Raw genomic sequence first — 22,580 nt, 5'->3', positions numbered from 1 at the left:
GTATGTCTGAACTTTCCTGATAACTTTGGAATATTTACCCATAAATAACTACTTTGTCATGGAGAAGCTTTAAAATCATATTTTATGCACAGCATTACTGTTACATATTCTTCTGAATCATTATACTCATTTCACATATGAGGAAAGCTGGTCTAAATTTAAGGAAGCTTACTAGAACTCATACTCTATTAACTTACCAAAACAAAATGTATATCCAACTTTCCTCTAAATCCCTACTTTCCTATATTGCTAATAATTGAGAATTGAATTTTTAATCCAGAGTGAACCTCAAAGTCCAGAGTTTTATTTTTCTTCCCTGGCTCCTTGTGATGTAACAGTGGTTCTATTTAATTTAAAAAGAATCAACTAAGACAGCTGTGGATTTAAAATTTTGAAATGTAGCTGGTCATGATGGCACATGCCTGTAATCCTAGCATTTGTGAGGATGAAGCAGGAAATCAGGCTCAAGACCAGTCTGTGCTTCATAGGGAGACCCTGTCTCAATCCAATAACAAAACATTGAAAGGGAATAAAGATATATATAATAAAGATTTTTTTTCTCCTCTTGGTTGGCAGCCATCAAATTTCTCTACCTGGAAACATTCACCAGAAATACATTCCTATCCAGGTAAATACATATTCCAGATTTTACACAATTATATACATAGGTTGTTATGAATTTTGTTGTTGTACTAAGTGGATTTTTGAGATTTTAGTAATCTATAGAGGACTTTGTCACCTTTTAATTATTGCTTAGTTTTTCATTGACTGTACTTGGCTATTAAAGAGTTTTCCAATACTTGGTCATAAATAGTGTTGAACTGTAATGTATATCAACTTGAAAATTTATCGTATTAAGGATTGCTGCTTAAAAGGGCACATGTATTTAAATTTCATAACGTCTTCAAGTTACTCTTAGTAGAGGCTGTATCATGTTATATTCCTATCAGCAATATTTTGAAAGTGCCCATTTCTCCATAATGTCATATTTGGGATATTTCCTAAATATAAGCTTTATGGGGCTGGAGTGGTTAAAGGCACTTGCTCCACAAATCTAATGGTCAAAATTTCATCCCAAACACCCAAATAATAAAACACAAAATGGTACATGTTTGTGGAATCCAGCATGCTTACAGCAACAGGAAACAGAGCCAGGGGAATCTTGAAGTCCACAGGCAGCTAGACTGGCCTTTCAAATGACAGAAAACAAGAGAGACCCAGTTTCAAAAGCAAGATGGAAGGAAATAGCCAATACCCAGCAGTTTTTCTCAGATCTGCACATGCATGCTGTGGCAAGTTCAATTGTATACATACATACATACATTCATGCACACAATTAAAGAAAAAACTTTGTTTTTTGAACACTTTTAGATTTCCATAAATGTTTCATATTACTCCATTTTATGTATTTCCACTCAGCTGCCCTTAGTGTTAACAACTTACATCACTCTATCACATTTAATGAACAATATTATTAAGTAAAATGCACAGTTTATTCACATTTCTGTTCTTTGTTCCACTACCATTCCTTTTCTGTTTCAGGACAGCACATTACATTTACATCTTGTCTTTCTGTGATTTTCCCTTCACTGCAACACATTCTCAGATTTTTCTTGTTTTTGATGGCCGTGATAGTTTTGAGATGTGTTGGCTATAAGTGTACTTTGTTTTTTTTTTTTTTTGGGGGGGGGGAGGGTGTTTCATTATTTATATATTTATTTTTGTTACTTGCTGTGATTTTGATTATTTTTGAGACAGAAACTTGCTGTTTGGCTAACCTGGAAATCCCACTACGTGGTGGTCTCTGAAATTTTCATCTTATAAATTAACATATGTCTTTGCATATGCTTAAGGTTATTTGAATTTCCATTTTGTGGAATTAACCCATGCCTTTAACCACTTGCCTGACTTGATTCACCATATTCATCGGTGAGATATTTAAATGCATGGGCACATACAGATTCTGATTTTGAATTGAGAGGACTCAGTGGTATCTGCTACAGATAACTATTGCTTCACGCAATTTGGTCTTACTCTAGAGGCTTACCTGTAAACAGCAGGTGGGTCAGATAAATCCTTGAAAGAAAACAGTGTTACAAAGGCGAAAGAAATCAGAGAAGAGCTAGGATTTGTTGGTACTATAGGAGAGAGTCAAGAAGCCACCGTGACACCTAGGCTTGTGAGGTTGATATTTTGGGTATTATCTTGAAGTTGTACTAGATATTCTCAACCCATTTACAGCGTGCGGGTCCCTCCATACCTACTCTTTCTGTTTCTATGTACTGCGCAACTACAATTCCCAGAGTTCCATGCCACACCCCAATCGCAGGCCTGCCTGCCGCTCAGAGTTCTGGGACTTGAGGTCCAGGGCCTAGTTACCCAAGTTAAAGATCGGGGCCTGTGGAAACATGAAGAGGTAAGGGCTTGTTTGAATTGAAGGAGGCACCAGGAGCAGTGTTCTAGCTTTTACTTGAAAAGGCTTTTGTTATTTTCTGTTTGGGGTATGTCACGTTCTTGAGGGGTAGGTTCGTGAGAGCGGAAGACAAAAGAAGGGAGGAGCGGAGGTAGGCTGGCCAAGCCTGATGGGTGAAGTTCAGAAAGGGCCGCGAATCGGGCGGTTTCCTTAGGAATGTGCTCTGGGAGAGAGGCCCGAGGAACTGCTGGTTGCTGTGGCTTTTTCCTGTTTCTACCAATACAACCAGGCAAAGGGGGCTTGGATATTACATTCCCAGTGCTGGAGATGCCCTGGCCAGTTCTTCCCTGGCCCACCCACTTTCCTCATGCTTGAGTGGACCTCTCGGTGGGCGCATTTCTTTGCATTATATATGTTTTAAAGACTTGTGAGGCCGCTACACTGTATTGATTTAAAAATCTTAATGAAATAAAGTGGTAGTTTGTGTCTACAAAATTAGCATAAACCTACTCGGGGTGTTATAAGAAAGACTGTGTGTTTCCGGGCGTTTCCCTCACCAGCAGTAAATGTTCACCGGTCGACCATTGTTGAAAACTGGAGGCTCATACTATTGATGCGGAAAAAAACCTCTAAAAATTATCTGTTTGGAATTAGTTTTGTATTCATTCTTCTAGAGAATCGTCTCTGGAATAGTGCAGGGCATTTAAAATGTTTAGTGACATTCTTTCCTGCATTCTCCATTCTTTGTGACTTTAAAAAAAGTTTCTGATATTCTCTGGCTGAAAATCACATTTTAATATTTTTGTAATGACATTACTTATATGTGAAAAGTAATGTATACCTTAAGAAATAATCATAAAAGGTCCTGTCTTCTACAAGAATAAGAAATGTGAAAACATTCATACTATTAAAGTCCTCTTGGCTCTTTCCTAATTGTTTCTCCCCCTTCTCTTCACCCAGAAATTTGGACTAACTAGTCCCATGCCTTTGTTTGTTTTGAAATCGTTTTTTTTCATATATTAATTTATTCATAAACAACATATTTCTAGTTTAATTCATTTTAAACTTTATACAGATAGGCATATATTGTATGATTGTGTCACTTGCTTTTTCAACTCAGCATTTTTTGGGGGGCGTTTCGAGGTAGGGTCTCACTCTGGTCCAGGCTGACCTGGAATTAACTATGTAGTCTCAGGGTGGCCTCAAACTCTTGGTGATCCTCCTAACCTCTGCCTCCCAAGTGCTGGGATTAAAGGCGTGCACCACCACGCCCAGCTTAACTGAGCATTTTTTTAAGATTCATGTATAGTGATATGTTTAGGTATGATTTACTAAGAAATTTAAACTTACTAAGTACTGTTGAAGTTTTAAAAATAATAAAGATTGTAATGCTTGAAAATAATTTAAAGTTCAAGGCCACTTTGAGATTATATAGTTCTAAAGATATTTAAGAATTTCCCAGTATATGGTCAAGTTTTTCTAGAACTTGTGAATCTTACTTTTAATTACAAGGATTTTTTTTCTAGAGACCTTATTATAACCCCAGTAGAAACAGGCTCTTTTTAAGGGCTATTTTAAAAGAAAGGCATCAATTATTTTCCTCATGTAGCTAACTTATTCTTTGTCTTTGCTTTTTATAATTTGTTTTTGTGTACTGAAATGATCTTGTTATTTCTTTGTACTTGTATTAGTTTTTCTTGTTGCTGCGACAAAAATACCTGACAAAAGCAACTTAAGGAAGGAAGGGGTTATTTTGGTTCATGTTTGAAAGTACATATGTGTGGGAAGTCATGACTGTAGGGGAGTGTGTGGCAGCTGGTCATAGCCAGGAAGCAAAGAAAGATGAAAGTTTTCTTTTCTTTTGGTGTGGGACCCCAGCCCATAGAATGGTGCCATCCACATTTAGAGTAGGTCTTCCCACCTCACTTAACCCAAACTAGATACTTCCTCACAGGCATGCCCAGAGGTTTGTCTCCTAGGTGATTCTAGAGCCTGTCAAGTTGGCAAGTTCTATTAACCACCACAGTATCCAAATAAGTGTTGTCAGTTACTTAAGATTACTTCACATTAGCCATTATCTGATTTTCTACACAGTACTGTCTAGGCTATATAGTGGTATATCTTTATATTTCTTTCCTTACCTCCTTTTATAAGTTTCTTTCTCTCTGATGGCTTCAGATCTTGTTCACATAGCCTCAAACTATTTTTCATGGAACAATACATCACTTTCCTTTTAGCCAGTCATTTTTGTTATTACCTCAAACTCAGTGTCTTAGAAGTGCATTTCATTATAGTGTTTTATTTGGAAATGATGGTTGATTCAATGTAGCTATAACAGCATTGCTTTTTCTTTCCCAAGTATTTATTCCATCTGGAGCAGCTACTATCTTTCATAAGAACCAATATTCACTCAGTTAACAGTTTGAAATTTGGTGATTATCTGCAACTTCCTTACCCACCCCTGCAAAACTCATCTCATATAAACCATCCTTTGTATTCTGACCTTTCCCACTCTAGTCTAGATGTTCATCACTTCATATTTCAGTACTCTTCTAACTAATTCTTATGATTTCCTTCTAATTTATATGGTCTAAAACACCACTTCCACTATGACAATTAGTTGCCTGATAAATGACTTTCCAATGCCTATATATTCAGGTATAGGCCCCTTAGTGTATTTAAGGGTTATTCACAGTTTGGATCTAAACGGAACATCCTGTTATATCCTAGCATGTTTTTCTGTCTTAGTATTTGGTTTGCCAGCTCTCTTTTTCATTCTTTATCCATCCTTTCACTTGCTAGTTTAAGAATACCTTTCTGAAGTTGTCCTTTACCACCTAAGCTCCTGGTTCATCTATGTTTCTTCCAATTTCTACTAATTTGTTATATGTTTTTCTGTATTATTATTTATTTACATCCATCATCTCATCCCCTAGGCACATGTACACAATATAAGCACACATATTTCTTCTAAGTAGATTACATAGTCCTTGATATGACTGTGTCTGGAATACCTTTGATTTCTACAAGTATCTAGCATAATACCTTCTATGTAAGTACTTTATAAATATTTGTGTAATGAATAATGAGTCAATGTAATGTTAAAGAAATGTCTAAACAAATGTGGCCATTAATGATAGAAAATCTAGATACAGAACATGTTTTTAAACTTTCTTACTTTCTGTATATATCTGCTGCAGGGTCAACAGCTGTGTGAAGAGTGATGAGCATGTCCTGGAGGAGTTAGAAACTGAAGGGGAGAGGCAGCTGAAAAGCCTCCTTCAACATCAGCTTGATACTTCTGTTTCCATTGAGGAGTAGGTATTTTGAAAATAGGTAGAGTATAATACGCCTTCAGGTCACCCACCCCGCTTTTAAAGCCTGGCAGGAATATTCTTCTTTCATGTGACCACTTCCTTTGACAGATTTCCACATATTAGCCAGGCTTTACTTTTGTGACACTTCCTTGAGGCAGTCTTGGCCTAGGTACTTGGCCTAAATACATTTCCTATATTGTCCTATAACACTATACATTTCTCTCAACATAGCACAACTTCATACTGTTTTTGCCTGTTTGCCTTGCCTGTTTTTCCATAAACAGGAGCCATTTTAATCTCTCTCTGTGTGTCTTTTGACTATGCATTGTGAGTAATCAGTAAATATTTGTTGATTTAGTCATTTATTAGTTCTGGATGAGGGGACTGATCATGGAGTTCTATTTTGTTGCCATAGTGCTTCAGCCTAGAAAGGGAATGTGAAAGAGATGTTCATGATGAGTTGCATTGTGCCTGCCATAATGGGAAACCCCATTGCTGTGAATTGTGATGACTATGAGATGTTCTTACTCCCTTCTTATTTGCTTTCAGATGTGTTTCTAAAAAAGAGAGCTTTGCCCCTGGTACTATGTACAAGCCCTTTGGGAAGGAAGCTGCTGGGACTATGACTTTGTCTCAGTTCCAGACACTACATGAAAAAGACCAGGAAACTGCTTCTCTCAGGGAACTAGGACTTAATGAAACAGAAATCTTGATATGGAAAAGCCATGTTTCAGGTGAAAAGGTGAGCAAACCTTGTTTGCTTTTAATCTCTGAATAATAAAGAACAGGAACTCTTCTTTTTTTTTAATTTTATTTATTTATTTATTTGAGAACGACAGACACAGAGAGAAAGACAGATAGAGGGAGAGAGAGAGAATGGGCGTGCCAGGGCTTCCAGCCTGTGCAAATGAACTCCAGACGCGTGCGCCCCCTTGTGCATCTGTCTAACGTGGGACCTGGGGAACCGAGCCTCGAACCGGGGTCCTTAGGCTTCACAGGCAAGCGCTTAACCGCTAGGCCATCTCTCCAGCCCGGAACTCTTCATTTTGACATGGAGAGCCTATTCATTTTTACGTCTCCTAAAATTGATCTTTGAGTTCATATCTTCAGTTTTTCTTTTCTTTACTTTTTTTTCCCTGAGGTAGGGTTTTACTCTAGCCCAGGTTGACCTGGAATTCACTATGTAATCTCAGGGTGGCCTCAAACTCACTCCGATCCTCCTACCTCTGCCTCCCAAGTGCTGGGATTAAAGGCTATCTTCAGTTTCTAATATGACACATTGATGCAAATGAAGCTATTGGTTAGCCCCTTAGCACTTTCCATAAGCACATATTTTGGATCCTGATCATATTTTATACTTGACGAATGAGATTATTACTCTCAGAGTATGTCCTTTAGGATACTTACCATCTCATTTTTCTGGTTTCAGAGGACAAGGTTGAGGGCAACTCCTGAAGCAATACAAAATCATCTTCAGGATATTGAAAAAAGGATCTCAGAGCGTCAGCGCATCCTTTGCCTGCCACAGAGATTTTCAAAGAGTAAGCAGCTGACCCGGCGAGAAATGGAAATTGAAAAGTCTTTATTTCAGGGATCGGATCGTCACTCCTTCCTTAAGGCTCTTTATTATCAAGGTATGGGATCCTCACTGACTTTGATATATTCTTTCTTTCACTGAGAGCAAAATTTATAATCAGGGCATTAGATATGGAGAATCACTAAAATGAGCGGGGGAAAGACACTCTTGGGGAATATATAGATAGTTCCATGTGAGAGATGATTATGTACATAATTACTTGCATAACAATATAGAAATTATTATAGAAAGTTTAATCAAATGCTAAGGGATCATAGAACTTCAAAAATCCAAATTTAGTTGAGGGAGTCCGAAGTTGTTATTTGTACTGTCTTAATGGATCAGCAAGCATTCTTTTTAGGTAAAGCATAAAGAACATGACAGATAGTCTGCATGATTTGAAACAGGATTAAAAGAACCTGGTGTGTGTAGGTAATAATGAAAAGTTTGGTGTGGCAGTGGTAAAGGGTACCTTAGGGAAACTGGAAATGGAAGTAAGGCTAGATTGTGAAGGGTATTTAGACTGAACTGTAAATTACCACAAAATATATACATATGCAGTATGTTTCTTAACCAGAAAGAATTAGTTTAGCAAATCAGTGTTACCAGGCATAATAGAAGGTATAACAAAGTTTAATGAATGGTTCCTGGCCTCATTCCAAGTACAATCCAGTTGTAGAAATATACAAACAGCAACAATAATCCTAGATATCATTGCTTAAAGTTTTATGGGTGTGACTGAAGAAAGCTTCTCAGAAGAGGTAAGATTTAAATTTTCTTTTTATGCTACCTATTTAGAAAGGAGAGGAAATACTATTTCAATTGCAACTGTTTATATGAGCCCTGCTGATTATTTGGAGGAGGTGTAAGAGGTAAGGTTGAAAGTATAGTTTAAGAATTTGGGACTTTATATCATAACATAGAGTTGTGTGGAGTTACTTTGTGGTTAATGAGTTTAAATATAGTAAATAAACTGGATTAACCTGATAACGTCATGTTTGAAAATGATTAATGTAGTGGCCAATAAAGAGGCTTAGAGAGAGGAAAGGGGATGGATAGTATTATAGTCATGCAGCCATAATCTGTCCTGGAATGATGACAGTGAAAATGGAAAGAGAGGTAGTAAATAGTACAAGAGATATTATGAAGGAAGGATTTATAAACTTGTCTAAGAATGAAGTGGGAGGGTCGGTGAAGAATATGTCAAAGATAATCAGATGTTTCAAGGTTGTGTAATATAATGATTGCCAACATTCAGAAAATCTTCATGGGAAATTTTTGAGGAAGTGTGATGAGTTTTATTTTGAATGTGTGAGGATGGCAGGAATAGCACATACAATTATTGGACATAAAGTTATAAATAGAGCAATAAAGGTCGAGGGAGAAGTCAGAACTGGGAATGTGGAGTTGGGAATCTTCTCTGCTTAGATTGTATGCCAAAGTCATGAGAATGGTTGATTTGTTAGAGATAGATCCTACAAGTGGTGGAGTAGTGGTGAAAGAAGGAACAAATGAATATCCTTTTAAAAGAGATATAAAATACATAATATATAACAATATAAACATGGAGTCTGGAGGCAGCTTGTCAGGGAAAATCCTGGCTCCCCCATATACTAGCTATGAGATGTGGGTCAAGTTACCTGTTCAGTTTCTTCATCCATGAAATGAGACTATTAATAATAGCAACAATATAGAGTTGGTAGGAGGATTGAGTGAGATAATACATGTAAATCACTTAAAGCAGCTCCAGGTATTTGGGTGGGGTGGGGTTGTATGAATCTGTTCTGTTTCCTATCTTTGAAACTCCTTGCTTTACACCTTCACAGCATACCACAAAAAGACAAGTACAGACAAGTACATGACCTCAATGAAGAGGAAGATAAAATTAGGCACAAAAGGCAAGTCGAGAGTTTTCTTATAGTGTTAGATTTAGGAATATAACCTAGGGTCCCAGACATCTAAGTTGAACACTTACTTAATTCCATATTCATTATGAAACAATGTCTATAGGAAATGATCCAGAGAGAATATATTATCATGATACAAAATATTAGAGGAGTTAGAAGTTGTGCAGCTTTTCTATTTAGTGTTGTTTTCATCTCCATACCTTTAAGTTATTGTACCAGACATACATTTGCCTTTCTGATTTTTAGATCCCATTTCACAAATAATTCTGTTTTTAATTAGTCAGTAAAGTACAACTTTTGACTTTTATGACCATTATATAATAGCTAATACATTTTTTGAAAGTTGCATGGGACCTTTTTTTGTGTACAAGTCTGCAAATTGTCATTCATATAGAGTCATGTAATCACCACCACATTTAAAAGAGAGAACAGCTTCATCACTCAGAAAAACTCCCTTCATCCTATCCCTGTAGTCAACTCAGCTGTCCCTCTTCCCCCATAATTCCTGGAGGTCACTGATTTGTTCTCCATTACTTTAGATGCATTTTTTTAGAGACAGTCATATTAAATGGCATCACATAGTATATAGACTTGTGAGACCAGCTTCTTTCACTCAGCATAATGCTTTTGAGATTCATCAAGTTGTTATTCATATCTGTAGTCCTTTCATTTTGTGGAGCCACATTTCATTGTATGGATATTCTAAAGTTTATTCAGTCACCTATTGAAATTAATTTGGGTGGTTTCTAGGTTATGTTCTTTATAAATGATATTAATATTAAAACATTCTTGTGCAGGTTTGTGTGAATATAAGTTTTTATTTTTCTAAGGTAAATATCTAGAAGTGGGATTACTGGGTCATATGGTAAGTGTACATTTAACTTTATATGCAAATGCCAAACCATTTTCTAGAGTGGCTGTATCATTTTGCATTGCAATTAACTATGCATGAGCATTCCACTTGCTCTGCATCTTTGTCAGTATTTCGTATTGTCAGTATTTATTTGGGTTGTTCTGACAGGTGTGAAGTGGTACCTCTTTTGTTGTTTTAATGTGTATTTCTTTAATGACTATGATATTGAGCATCATTTCATGTTTGCTAAACTGTTAAACTCTTGCCATTTTATCATTTGATTATTTCCTTATGGTTTGAATTTTTTATAGCCTTAAGCCCCACCTTCCATTGATATGTGATTTAAAAGTATTTTCTCACAGTCTATAGCTTATCTTTTCATTATCTTAACAGTGTGCTTCTTATTGTGGTGAAACATACATAACATAAAACTTATCATTTTAGCCATTTTTAACTTCTGTGACATTGGGTATATTCACATTATCTTCAAGTATCACCACTATCATTCTCTAGAATGTGTTTCACTGTGTACATGGTCAAGGCTGCCTCATCATTCTATTCTCTTCCACCTTCCAGCAATGACAATTCTACTTTCTGAGAATTTGACTTTTCTGCACAACTAATAAAAATAGAATCATGTAATATTTATCTTTGTGTAACTAGATGATTTTCCTTAGCATAATATCTTCAATGTTCATTCATGTTATATCATGTATCAAAATGTCCTTGCTATTTAAGGCTGAATAATATTCTATCATATGTGTGTGTTACTTTTTTTTTAACCCATCCATTCATCAGTGGACACTTCAGTTGCTTCCATGTTTGAGCTATTGTGAGCAATGTTGCTATGAATATCCATGTAGAAATATGTTTGATATTGCTTTTAATTCTTTTTTATAGCTAGAGGTAGAATTCTACACTTTTCTGATAATGTAATATATTGTTCTCTACACAGGCTATTATATTTTTTTATTCCTACCAGCAATGCACAGAAGTTCCAGTTTCTGTACACTTTCAATGATATGTCATTTTGTTTTTGTTTTCTTTTTTGATAATTGCCACCTTAATTGACATGAAGTCATATACTATGTCATTATAGTTTTGAGTGGTGTATCCTTAATAATTAGTGTTGTTAAATATCTTCATATAGTGTTTGGCCATTTGTATATCTTTTTAAAATATATTTTATTTATTTATTTTTCATAAGAGAGATAATGGGCATGCCAAGACTTTTAGCCACTGCAAACAAACTCCAGATGCATGCACCACCTTGTGCATCTGGCTTTATGTGGGTACAGGGGAATCGAACCCAGGTCCTGAGGCTTTGCAAGCAAATGGTTTAACTGCTGAGCCATCTCCCCAGCCCCATTTTTATATCTCTGATGAGATTTCTGTCCAAGTAACTTGATCATTTTAAAATAAAATGTTTTTCATTTATTGAATTATAGTAGTTCTGTATGTATTCTAGATGCTAATTCGGTATCATCCATATGATTTGTAAATATTTTTTGTTCCTTGGGATACCTTTTCATTCTGTTGAGAGTATTCTTTGATGTACAGAGTTTAAAATGTTGATGAAATCTAGGTTTGTTTTTTTTTTTTCCTGTTGTCTAGGCTTTTGTTCATATATCCAGGAAATCATTGATAAATCCAGTATGTGTAATCTTCCCCATTTCATCTCTGATCTATTATTTGTGTCTTTTTTGATTTCTTTTACTTGTATCATATAGTTTCAAAGTGATGGAGAAAATATACAGCATATTGTGCTGGAAAATACAACTGCTTTGAATTCATAAGTGGAATGGTCATGTCATATCCAGAAAAACAGTATTTTGTTGCCCTCCTTCCCATCCTTCTGCTGTTATATTCTTTTTTTCCTCTTCTCCCACAGGGTTACCTGAGCTTTGGAGGAGGCAGTTTAGATGTCCTTTTTGAGGCTAAGCACACATTAGTCAATTATTCTTGGCAGTTTTGCCAGCTGTGCACCTGTGCATTAACGTGTCCCATTGTAGTGAGAAATATCTGTGGCTGAGGCTTCAAGCTGTGGTAATCTTTGGGGACAAATATAGATATTTAGAAGGCAGTTTGACATACTGTCCATTTAACATGACCTTAGTAGTAGGTTCCCCCACCCCCAAAGGCCAGGTTTACAGTATCAGGTATGAATTCTCTCTTGTGGAGCAGGCCTAATGGAGCAGGCCTAAAATCTAATCAGAAAGTGGTTAGATACTCCCATAACATTCATGCCACTATTGCACCATTGGGCATATCTTGCCTGGCAAGTCAGTTATAGAGTACACAAGGTTTACAGCTGGCTAGGACCATTGATGTCTTTTCTTCTCTAGCAGTTTGTATAGGAACTTCTGGTGCAAAGAAAACTAGCCTGAAGGGAGGAAGCTTCCAGCTTAGTTTTACTACACATTGTAACTGAAATGTGTTAGCAACAGGGTCTTACTCTCTAGTTTTGGTGGATAACCAAGAGCCTATCTTGTTATAAGGGTCTCTGTGGTCTCCCTGACCAACAACTCATTGGAAGTTATCTCATCCTAACACTGGAATTTACAGTGAATAGTCTGTGACATCTTGGAACATCTTCACTCACTCATGTAGGGGACCTTCATTCAATTACTTTTATTGAAATTTATATTTTAAATTGGCTTATGAAGTAGTAATTTTCCCTGTAGCTTATTCATATGTCTTTAGTTTTGGTTTGTCCTCTCACCACCCTCTTATGTCCTCAGGTTTTATCCTTGCTTAAACTTCTCCCTCCCTCTATTAACTCCCTCAACTTTGATGTCATGTTTTCTACTATCCCTCCACTGCCTCCTCCTCCCACCATGGCTTCTAACTTCCTGGACTCTGAGAATACTCCCTCCAACATATAGCCACTAATCTAGAAATTCAAAGTTAGGATCTGCATGCGAGATAACATATGACATCTGTCTTTTGAATCCTTAGTTACCACGATCAGTATCATTTATTCAAGGTCCATGCATTTTCCTGCATATTTCATTTTTCTTTGCAGTTGAATAAAACTCCATTGTGTGTGTGTGTGTGTCCTTCATGATCCATTCATCTGAAGGGCATCTAAACTGATTCCACTTCTTAGCCATTATGAATAGAGCAGTAGTAAACATGGATGAACAAGTATCTCTGTATCAAAGTGTACAGTCTTTAGGGTATATGCCCAAGAATTCTATAGCTGGGTCAAAAAGTAGTTTAATATTTAGCTTTAAGAGAAACTCCCATACTGATTTTCATAATGGATATACCTGTTTGCACTGTCACCAAAATTGAATAAGGATGCCTCTGACCCCACACCCTCACCAGAATTTGTTGTCATTTTTAAAAAAATTTTTTTTATTTACTTATTTGAGAGCGACAGACACAGAGAGAAAGAGAGGGAGAGAGAGAGAATGGGCGCGCCAGGGCTTCCAGCCTCTGCAAACAAACTCCAGACGCGTGCGCCCCCTTGTGCATCTGGCTAACGTGGGACCTGGGGAACCGAGCCTCGAACCGGGGTCCTTAGGCTTCACAGGCAAGCGCTTAACCGCTAAGCCATCTCTCCAGCCCATGTTGTCATTTTTTTATATTAGCCATTCTGACTAGAGTAAGGTGGAATTCTCAAAGTGGTTTTAATTTGCATTTCCCTGATGGCTAAGTATGTTGAGTACTTTTTAAACAACATGTTTACTAGCCATTTGTGTTTGTTCTTTTGTGAGCTCTTTTCACTGGTTCTATACCTCATTTTTTTTATTGGGTTGTTTGATTTTTTGATGTTTAATTTTTTGGATTCTTTATTGACCCCCTGTCAAAGGTATAACTGACAAAGATTTTCTTCCATTCTGTAGGTTCACTTAATTGATCATTTTTTTTGTATTGTACAAAAGCTGTTTTAATTGTATATGATCCTATTTGTTATTTGGTAAACTTATTTCCTGAGCAACTGAAATCCTATTCAGAAAATCTTAACTATTCCTTAAACATGCAATGCATTTCCTACTTTTTCTTTTAGCAGTTTCATAATTTCCAGTCTTACATTGAAGTCTTTGATTCATTTCTTCCACATACTGAAAACCAGTTTTCCCAGTAATATTTGTTGAAGATGATGTGTTTTCTTCAGTGTGTATTTTGGACATCTCTGTCAAAAAAAGTGGTGGTGGGCTGGAGAGATGACTTAGCAGTTAAGGTTCTTGTTTGTGAAGCCTAACGACCCAGGTTCAATTCCCCAGTATTCACATAAAGCCAAATGTACAAGGTGGTACATGTATCTGGAGTTTGCAGTGGCTAGAGGCCCTGGCACATCCATTCTTATTCTCTCTCTCTCAAATAAATGAATAAAATACTTAAAAAATAAACAGCTATAGTTGCAGGGACTGATATCTGGTTATTCTTTTCTGTCCCATTGATCTACCTGTTTTTATGCCTGTACTATTCTGTTTGCTGTTGTTACTATTATGGCTTTGTAGTATAATGAAATCAGGTATGGTGATAACACCAGCAATATTCCTTTTGCTCGAGATTGCTTTGGCTATCTGGGGTTTTTGTGCTGCCATCTGAATTATAGAATTTTTTTTTTATTTCTGTGGAAAATAGTGCTGGAATTTTTATGGGATTGCATTGTAGATTGACTTTAGTAGGATGACCATTTTTGTGACATTAATTTTTCAATCCATGAGCATGGATGGTCTTTCCATATTCTAGTATCTTCTCCAATTTCTTCAGTGTGATAAAGCTTTCATTGTAGAGGTTTTAGTTCCTTGGTTAGGTTTATTCCAAAGTATTTTGTTTTACATTTTGAGGCTACTGTGAATAGGATTGTTTCCCTGATTTCATTCTCTATATTTATGTCATTAGTATATAAGAAAGCTACTGATTTTCTTGTCTTAACTTTTTATCCTGCCCCTTTGCCAAAAGTGTTTATGACTGCCAGTTTTCTGGTTGGGTCATTAGGGTCCCTTAGGGATAGAATTATATCACCTGCAAACAAGAATACCTTAGCTTCATCCTTTCCTATTTGTATCCCTTTTATTTACTTCTGGTTTTGTTACTGCTCTACCCAAGATTGTTGAATAGGAATGGAGAGTGAATACACTTGTCTTGTTTATCATCTTACTGGGAATGCTTCAGGTTTTTTTTTTTCCATTTAACATTTTGACCTCAGGCTTATCATATGTAGCCTATATTGCACTGAACTATGTGCTTTCCATTCCTAGCCTCTGCAGGACTGTTATCACGAAGGGATATTGAATTTTGTCCATGGTATATATATTCATCAGTTGAGATGATCATGTGATTTCTTTGAGTGCACTATGTGATGAATTGCATTTATTGATTTATATATGTCAAATCATTCCTGGATCTGTGGAATGAAGCCCACTTTTTAATGTTGTGTGATTTTTGTGATATGTGCTTGAATATGGCTTGCAAGTATTTTGTTGTGAATTTTTATATCTATGTTCATTAGGAAGATTTGTCTATAATTTTCTTTTCGTGTGTTTTCTTTATCTGGTTATGGTATCAAAGTAATAATGGCTTCATAGAAAGAGTTTGGAAATATTCCTTCCTTTTCTATTTTATGAAATAATTGGATACATATATATTTCAGTTCTTCCTTAAAGTTTTGATAGAATTCTGCAGTGAATTTGTGGAGACCAGGGCTTTGGAGTATTGGGGGTATTGTTGCTGCTTCAATCTATATGTTGAAGGTATTGATCTCATGTTGGCTTAATTTTGGTAGCTCATGCAAATCTAGAAATTAATTTCTTTTAGATTATACAATTTGGTGGCATATAGATTTTTTAAAGTATGACTTTATGATTTTCTAAATGTTATTCATATTTTATTGTTGTGTTTCCCTTTTCATTTTTAATTTTATTAACTTTGATCTCTGTTTTTGTTAAATTGGCTAAAGGTTTATTCATAGTGCCTATATTTTCAGAGAACCAACTTCCTGTTTCATTGATATTTTGTGTGTGTGTGTGTGTGTGTGTGTGTGTGTGTGTGTTTTAGTTTCTATTTCATTTATTTCTTCCTTGATCTTGTTTCTTCCCATCTACTGTTTTGGGGTTTGGTTTCTTCTTGTTTTACCAAGGCCTTAAGGTGCATTATTATGCTATTTATTTGAAATTTTCTGCTTTTTGTGTGTGTGGTGGGTGGGGGGTTATACACTTGTATGTACCCATGTAGCAACCCATGTGCTTACCTTCAGGGGTCAGAGCATAATGTCAGACATCCCACTCTATCTCTTTTCCACCAATTCTTTTAAATATTTATTTTATTTATTTATTTATTTTTTGAGAGAGAAAGAGAATAGGCATGCCAGGTCCACTAGCCACTACAAATGGACTCCAAACACGTGCACCACCATGTGCATCAGGCTTATGTGGGTCCTGGGGAATTGAACCTGGGTCCTTAGGCTGTGCAGGCAAATGCCTTAACACTAAGCCATCTCCCCAGCCCTCTTCTACCCATTCTTATTTGAACCAGAGTCTTTTACTGATCCTGGAGCTTACCATTTTTTCCCAAGCTCAAACAATTCTCAGGTCTGTGCTTTCCTAAGGGAATGTTGTTATAGACACCCACGGGCACATTTGACTGTTTAGATGAGTCCTGGTTATTGAAGTTGAGTGATCTTAGTGACCACCTCATATTCTTGTGCTTTCATAGGAAGTGCCATCTGTTGAGCCATCTCTCTAGCTCTGGATTTTTTTTAAAAAAAGCATTTATTTATCTATTATTTATTTGTAAGCAGAGAGAAAGAGAGAAGAAACACAAACAGAGAGTGGATACTTCAGGGGCTCTAACCTCTGCAAACAAACTCCAGATACATGCACAATTGAACCTGGCTTCTTTGGGTTTGTAGACAAACACCTTAACCAGTGAGCAACCTCTACAGCCCTGGCCCTGGATTTTTAATGTAAGCACTTGAGTCAAAAACTTTTTTCTTAGGGCTGCATTCACTTATCCCATAGGTCTTGGTATGTTGTATTCATTCTAATTATCATTAAATTCTAGGATGTTTTATTTCCTTCTTGATTTCTTCAGTGATACATTTATCATCAGAAAGTATATTGTTTAATACCCATGAGTTTATGTGTTTTCTGTAATTTCATTTGCCATTGATTTCATCCATTTCATCCAACTTTCATCCATTGTGGTCAAACAGAATACAAGTAGTTCTTTCAATTTTCCTATATTTATTGAGACTTGCTTTGTGTTTTAATATGTGATATATTTTAGAGAAAGACCTGTGGGCTGTTGAGAAATATGTTTATTCTGTTGTGTCTGGGTAGAATGTTCTATAACAATGTATTATGTCAATTTGATCTGTGATGTCATTTAACTCCAATGTTTTCTTGTTTGTTTTTTGCCAAAATGACCCGTGTATTGCAGGGTGGGGTATTTTAGTCAGTCACTATTACTGTGTCTCTGACTTGACATCTAGCAGCATTTGTTTTATGAAATTAGGTGCCACTATGTTTGATATATATATGTTTGGAACTGTAATGTCCTCTTGATGGATTTTTCTCTTAAATCAGTATGAAGTGACCTTCTATACCTTTCTGATTAATTTTAATTTGAAGTCCATTTTGTCAAGTTTTGGAATAGCAACTCCTTGTCTCCTGGTTATATTTGCTTGAGACACAGTATAAGGTAGTGACTGTCTTTGGTGGTGAGATTGGTTTCTTAGAGACAGCAAAGAGATCAATTCTGTTTTCTATGCTAGTCTGTTAACTGAAGAATTGAGACATAATATTCAGGGTTATTATTGGAAGGTGTGCATCGATTCCTATCACCTTGTATTATTTGGTGTTTTCTGATGCTTCAATTGTCTAACACCTTTCCTAGCACTATTTTTCCCCTGGACCTCCTTGTATGTATTTATCCTCTGCCCTCTGAAGTATTCCATACAGTATCCTCTGTAGAGCTGTCTTGGTTGTCATAAATATTTTTAGCCAGTCTATTTTTATAATGAAAGTCTCTTTCTCCTTTAATTTTGACTGATAGTTTTGCCAGGTATAGGAGTCTGAGTTGCCAATTGTGGTCTTTCAGGACTTGAAATATATTATTCCAATATCTCTGGCCTTTGAAGTTTCCATTGTAAAGTCAGCTGTTGTTGTGATGTGCCTCCCCTCATATGTGAGCTGGTGTTTCTCTTAGCTGTCAATATTATTTCTTTGTTCTGTGCATTCAGTGTTTTAACTAAGATATGGCATGGGGAGTTTCTTTTTTTGTTCTTACATTTTGTGGTTTTTTTTTAATTTAATTTATTAGTTTTCTTTTCAGTAAATACAGGCAGTTTGGTACCATTATTTAGGCTCATCTGTGATCTACCCCCTCCCATTAGACCCTCCTTGTTATTGAAAATGGGTCGTGCATTGTGGAGTTAGCCCCCAGTTATTAGTATGATAAATGTCTGAAAATCATGACCCAACATGTAACTCTGACATTCTTTCCGCCCCCTCTTCCGCAAGATTTCCCTGAGCCATGTTGGGTTCATTTTTGGTCTGCTTCAGTGCTGAGGTGTTGGGGGCCTCTGAGGCTCTGGCTCTCTGATTTGGTAGGAGTTGATTTTTCTCTCCGTTGATCTCCTTCCCCTTAAACATTTTGTGTTTTATATATGCTTTCTTCTACATGAATGGTCATCTTTTTTCCTAGGTTTGGGAAATTTTCTACTATGATTTTATCAATGTTACTTTCTATTATTTTGGCATGGTGATATTCTCCTTCTATGTCCACCATTCATAGATTAGGTAATTTCATGTTGCACAATGATCATGAATGCTCTGTCATTATATTTTGTTTGTCATTTTCGTTAACTAAACATACCAATTTCTCTACCATGTTTTCAACTCCTGATAATCTGTTCTCATGATTTTTGCATTGATCAGAATTTCCACTGAGCTTTGTATTTCACCTACTATATATTGCATTTTCATCTCTTCCATTGGATTTCTTATTTCATATACATGAATACATATACACATAAATATTTTGAATTCTTTGTCTGGAATCTCATCTACATCTCTGTCATCAGAGGCCATGACTCTAGGATTGGTGGGTTTGGTGGGACATGTCTTGATTTTTCATAGTATTTGAGGTATTTTTATGCTGGGACTTTTGTATCAGAGGTCATATCATTGGTTGATTTTTATATTTTAAAATTTAGGTCACCTTTCTTCTTAAGTTTAAGTATTTGTTATATTCAGGAGGGACTGACTTGTTGTATGGCTTCTTGTTAAACTTAATGTTATCACAATCTCCACTGATTGGTTTTGACAAATGCTTAAGAACAGGCTATTGTCATAGAGTGAGGTGTGAGCCAGATAAAAGACAGGTAATCAGAATGTAGTTTTTCATTGAGGTACCAAGCAGGCCAAATAGGATAAATGGAATAATTTGGAAAACTCTAGAACTGCTCTGCCCTTCTTGTTTCAGCTATGCTGGTTCTACAGTAGTTGTGTTGTAGGGGCTGTAAAGCTGGAAAGAGGGAGATGGGACTATGGAAAGTTGAAATGCTGCACACCTTACTGATCTTACAGTTGCTGGGTGCTTTTTTTTTTTTTTTTCCTGAAAAACTATTCCATGTTTTACTGTAAGCCTTTAATTTATTTCCAGGATTGATTTGAACAGTTTTTGCCAATGTTCATTTTGCTTTTATGGAACATATTTTGAAGGGTTTACTCTTAACATTTTAGAATTATTTTCTCTCAGACATTTTGCCTCTCTCCTTTTTTTTAATTTCCTTAATTTTTATTTTTTTTAATTTTTTTAAAAAAATTTTTATTTATTTATTTATTTGAGAGCGACAGACACAGAGAGAAAGACAGATAGAGGGAGGGAGAGAGAATGGGCGCGCCAGGGCTTCCAGCCTCTGCAAATGAACTCCAGACGCGTGCGCCCCCTTGTGCATCTGGCTAACGTGGGACCTGGGGAACCGAGCCTCGAACCAGGGTCCTTAGGCTTCACAGGCAAGCACTTAACCGCTAAGCCATCTCTCCAGCCCCTCTCTTTCTTTCTCTGTCTGTCTCACTTGCTTTCTTTAAAAAAATAAAAATTGGGCTGGAGAGATGGCTTAGCGGTTAAGTGCTTGCCTGTGAAGCCTAAGGACCCTGGTTCAAGGCTTGATTCCCCAGTACCGATATAAGCCAGATGCACAAGGTGACTGCACAAGCAACTGGAGTTCATTTGCAGTGGCTGGAGGCTCTGGAGTGCCCATACTCTCTCTCTTTCTCTGCCTGTTGCTCTCAAATAAATGAATAAAAATTTTTAAAAATTAAAAAAGAGAGAGAGAGAGAGATGGGTGCCCCATGGCCTCAGATATTACAATTGAACTCCCAACACTTCTGCCACCTAGTGGTCATGTGTGACCTTGCACTTGCCTCACATTTTGCACAACTGGCTTATGAGGGAGCTGGAGAGAGAATGAACTCCAGTCCTATTCTTTCTTTATTATAATTACATTTGGAAAAAAGTGAGCTTTTATAGCATAATGTTGGATCATTTTTTTCACTACTCCATTGAGTTAGCCTTTACTATATACCATTGTAGTCAGTTCCATGTTGCTGGGATTAACATCCTAGCTAGGCATAATTTATAGGAGAAAGGGTTTATTTCAGCTTATCAATGTAGGGGGAAATACCATCAATGGTGGAAGAAACTGGCTACCATTCATAAGTCCATGCAGAGAGAGATACAACCAAATAGCCAGCAACACAAAGGAGCACAAAACAGCAAACAGCAGGGAGCCAGCAGCCAGCAGCCAGCAGCAGGGACCCAGGCAAAACACAAAAACCTCTCTCCATACCTTTAGACTCAGTTCTGCTCCCAGTGATATCTCTTCCAGCCAGGCAGCTGGAAATCTAATTTTTAATAAAACACTTGAGTCTATTGAGGGACATACATTCAAACTGCCACAGCCATAAAACTCACTTCTTAAATGCACAGTTCAGTGACTTGTAGTAAATTTATAAAATTCATCACACATAACCATGGTCTAATTTAGGAGCATTTTCGTCACCTCAAATATTTCATGTAGTTCCCATTTTTACTCTCAGTCTAGGCAGTCACTAATCTTGTATCTATCTCTTTGGATTTGCTTATTTTGGACATGTTTATATAAATGATTCATGTGACAAGTGTTATACTGTACCTTATAATGTCTTCATTGTATTTGGAATATTGTCTAGACTTAGTACTTTTTCAGGCTTTCATGAAGGATGTACATGCTGAGAACATCTTCAACCTTTAGCCATGTAGTTTACAGTTCCATCTCAGCCTCTATTTCCTGCTTGCACAAAGCCTCAAGGTTATTAGCATAAAGTAAGACCTTAAGCCCTGTTCAAGTCTTCCCTGGGAATGCACAAACCTAGGGGCTGTGAAAAGCCACACACATACACACACACACACACACACACACACACACACACACACACACACACACACGGGAGTATGCTAGAGCTTTTTAGACCCCCATAGAAACATCTCATTGCCCATATTTTTTGCCTTCTAAAAGTTTTTGATTAACCTATGGTTTCTCCAACTGTTATCTACTGTCTCCAGTGTCTGTGAAATTCAATAATTGCCTCTGATAATTTTTGACAGAAGTTTCTGGAGAAAGACTGTTAGCCTGTGGTGAGCTTTGACTCTCCTCAAATGTGTGAGTATCCTTGTGGAAATTTCCTGGATACCAGACAGGTCAGGTAATAGCAATTCCCTAAGAACGGTGCTTTGAAGGGACTCCAACTCTATTCTTCCCCCTCTAGTGACTGCCTTGCTGCTATGTTTTTTAAAAATTTGAAGTCACCGTTTTTTAAGGTTACCACCAACCTGGTCGAGAAGGCTGGGAATAAAGCAAGTTAAAACTCTACTGAATTCATTATTCTTACTGAGATTCAGCTATTCTTTCTAAAGACGTACTCCCCAGGTTGTTGGAAGCATTTGGCTATTGTCTAGAGTTTTGAAAGTTGGTCCTGACAGTGTTCTGTTGTTCTTTGTGGAAGAGACTTTTCAAAGTCCCCACTATGCTATTTGCACTGACATTATCCCACTCCATGGTATCTTTCAAAGCATTAAAGTTAGTAATTTTGATGAAATCTAAGTTATTACTTTTGATGATTTCTTCTTTCTTTTGGTCCTGTAGTAAGGTTTCTTTTCACCTCAGGTTACAAGTATTTTCTTCTATTTATTCTAAAAGACTACAGCTTTTGCTTATATATTCATTTCTATGACCCATTTTAAATTACTTTCTACATAGGATATAGGTTGGTATTCATCTCTTTGCATATGCATATTTAGATAGAAAGAAAGATAGATAGATAGATAGATACATACATACATACATACATACATACACACACACAAACACACAATCAGCTTTTTTTTTTTTTTTTTTGGTTTTCCGAGGTAGGGTCTCACTGTAGCTCAGTCTGACCTGGAATTTACTATGTAGTCTCAGAGTGGCCTCAAATTCACAGCAGTCCTCCTACCTCTTCCTTCCAAGTGCTGGGAT

The 22,580-nt window shown here is 36.6% G+C and overlaps 1 protein-coding gene across 4 annotated transcripts in view; it reads left to right on the top strand.

Annotated features, from left to right (window-relative positions):
* Positions 1-2,335: 2,335 nt before the first annotated feature.
* Positions 2,336-22,580, top strand: part of Rbm41 (RNA binding motif protein 41) — a 52,529-nt gene continuing 32,284 nt past the window's right edge. The window contains exons 1-6 of one of the 4 annotated variants that reach the window (XM_045140942.1): positions 2,636-2,800; positions 5,614-5,730; positions 6,280-6,472; positions 7,160-7,364; positions 9,133-9,204; positions 10,044-10,078. In XM_045140942.1, the coding sequence (XP_044996877.1) occupies positions 2,781-2,800; positions 5,614-5,730; positions 6,280-6,472; positions 7,160-7,364; positions 9,133-9,204; positions 10,044-10,078 (642 nt within the window). In that variant the 5' untranslated portion in view covers positions 2,636-2,780. Of the gene's footprint in view, positions 2,417-2,635; positions 2,801-5,613; positions 5,731-6,279; positions 6,473-7,159; positions 7,365-9,132; positions 9,205-10,043; positions 10,079-22,580 lie in introns of those variants that run through there. The other 3 variants (XM_045140943.1, XM_004658964.2, XM_045140940.1) reach the window with 3 other exon arrangements.

The sequence above is a fragment of the Jaculus jaculus genome, chromosome X, assembly GCF_020740685.1.
Source record: "Jaculus jaculus isolate mJacJac1 chromosome X, mJacJac1.mat.Y.cur, whole genome shotgun sequence".
NCBI classification, from domain to species: Eukaryota; Metazoa; Chordata; class Mammalia; order Rodentia; family Dipodidae; genus Jaculus; species Jaculus jaculus.
Note: the sequence above shows the minus strand (reverse complement) of the source record. Positions and strands in the feature narration are given on the sequence as shown.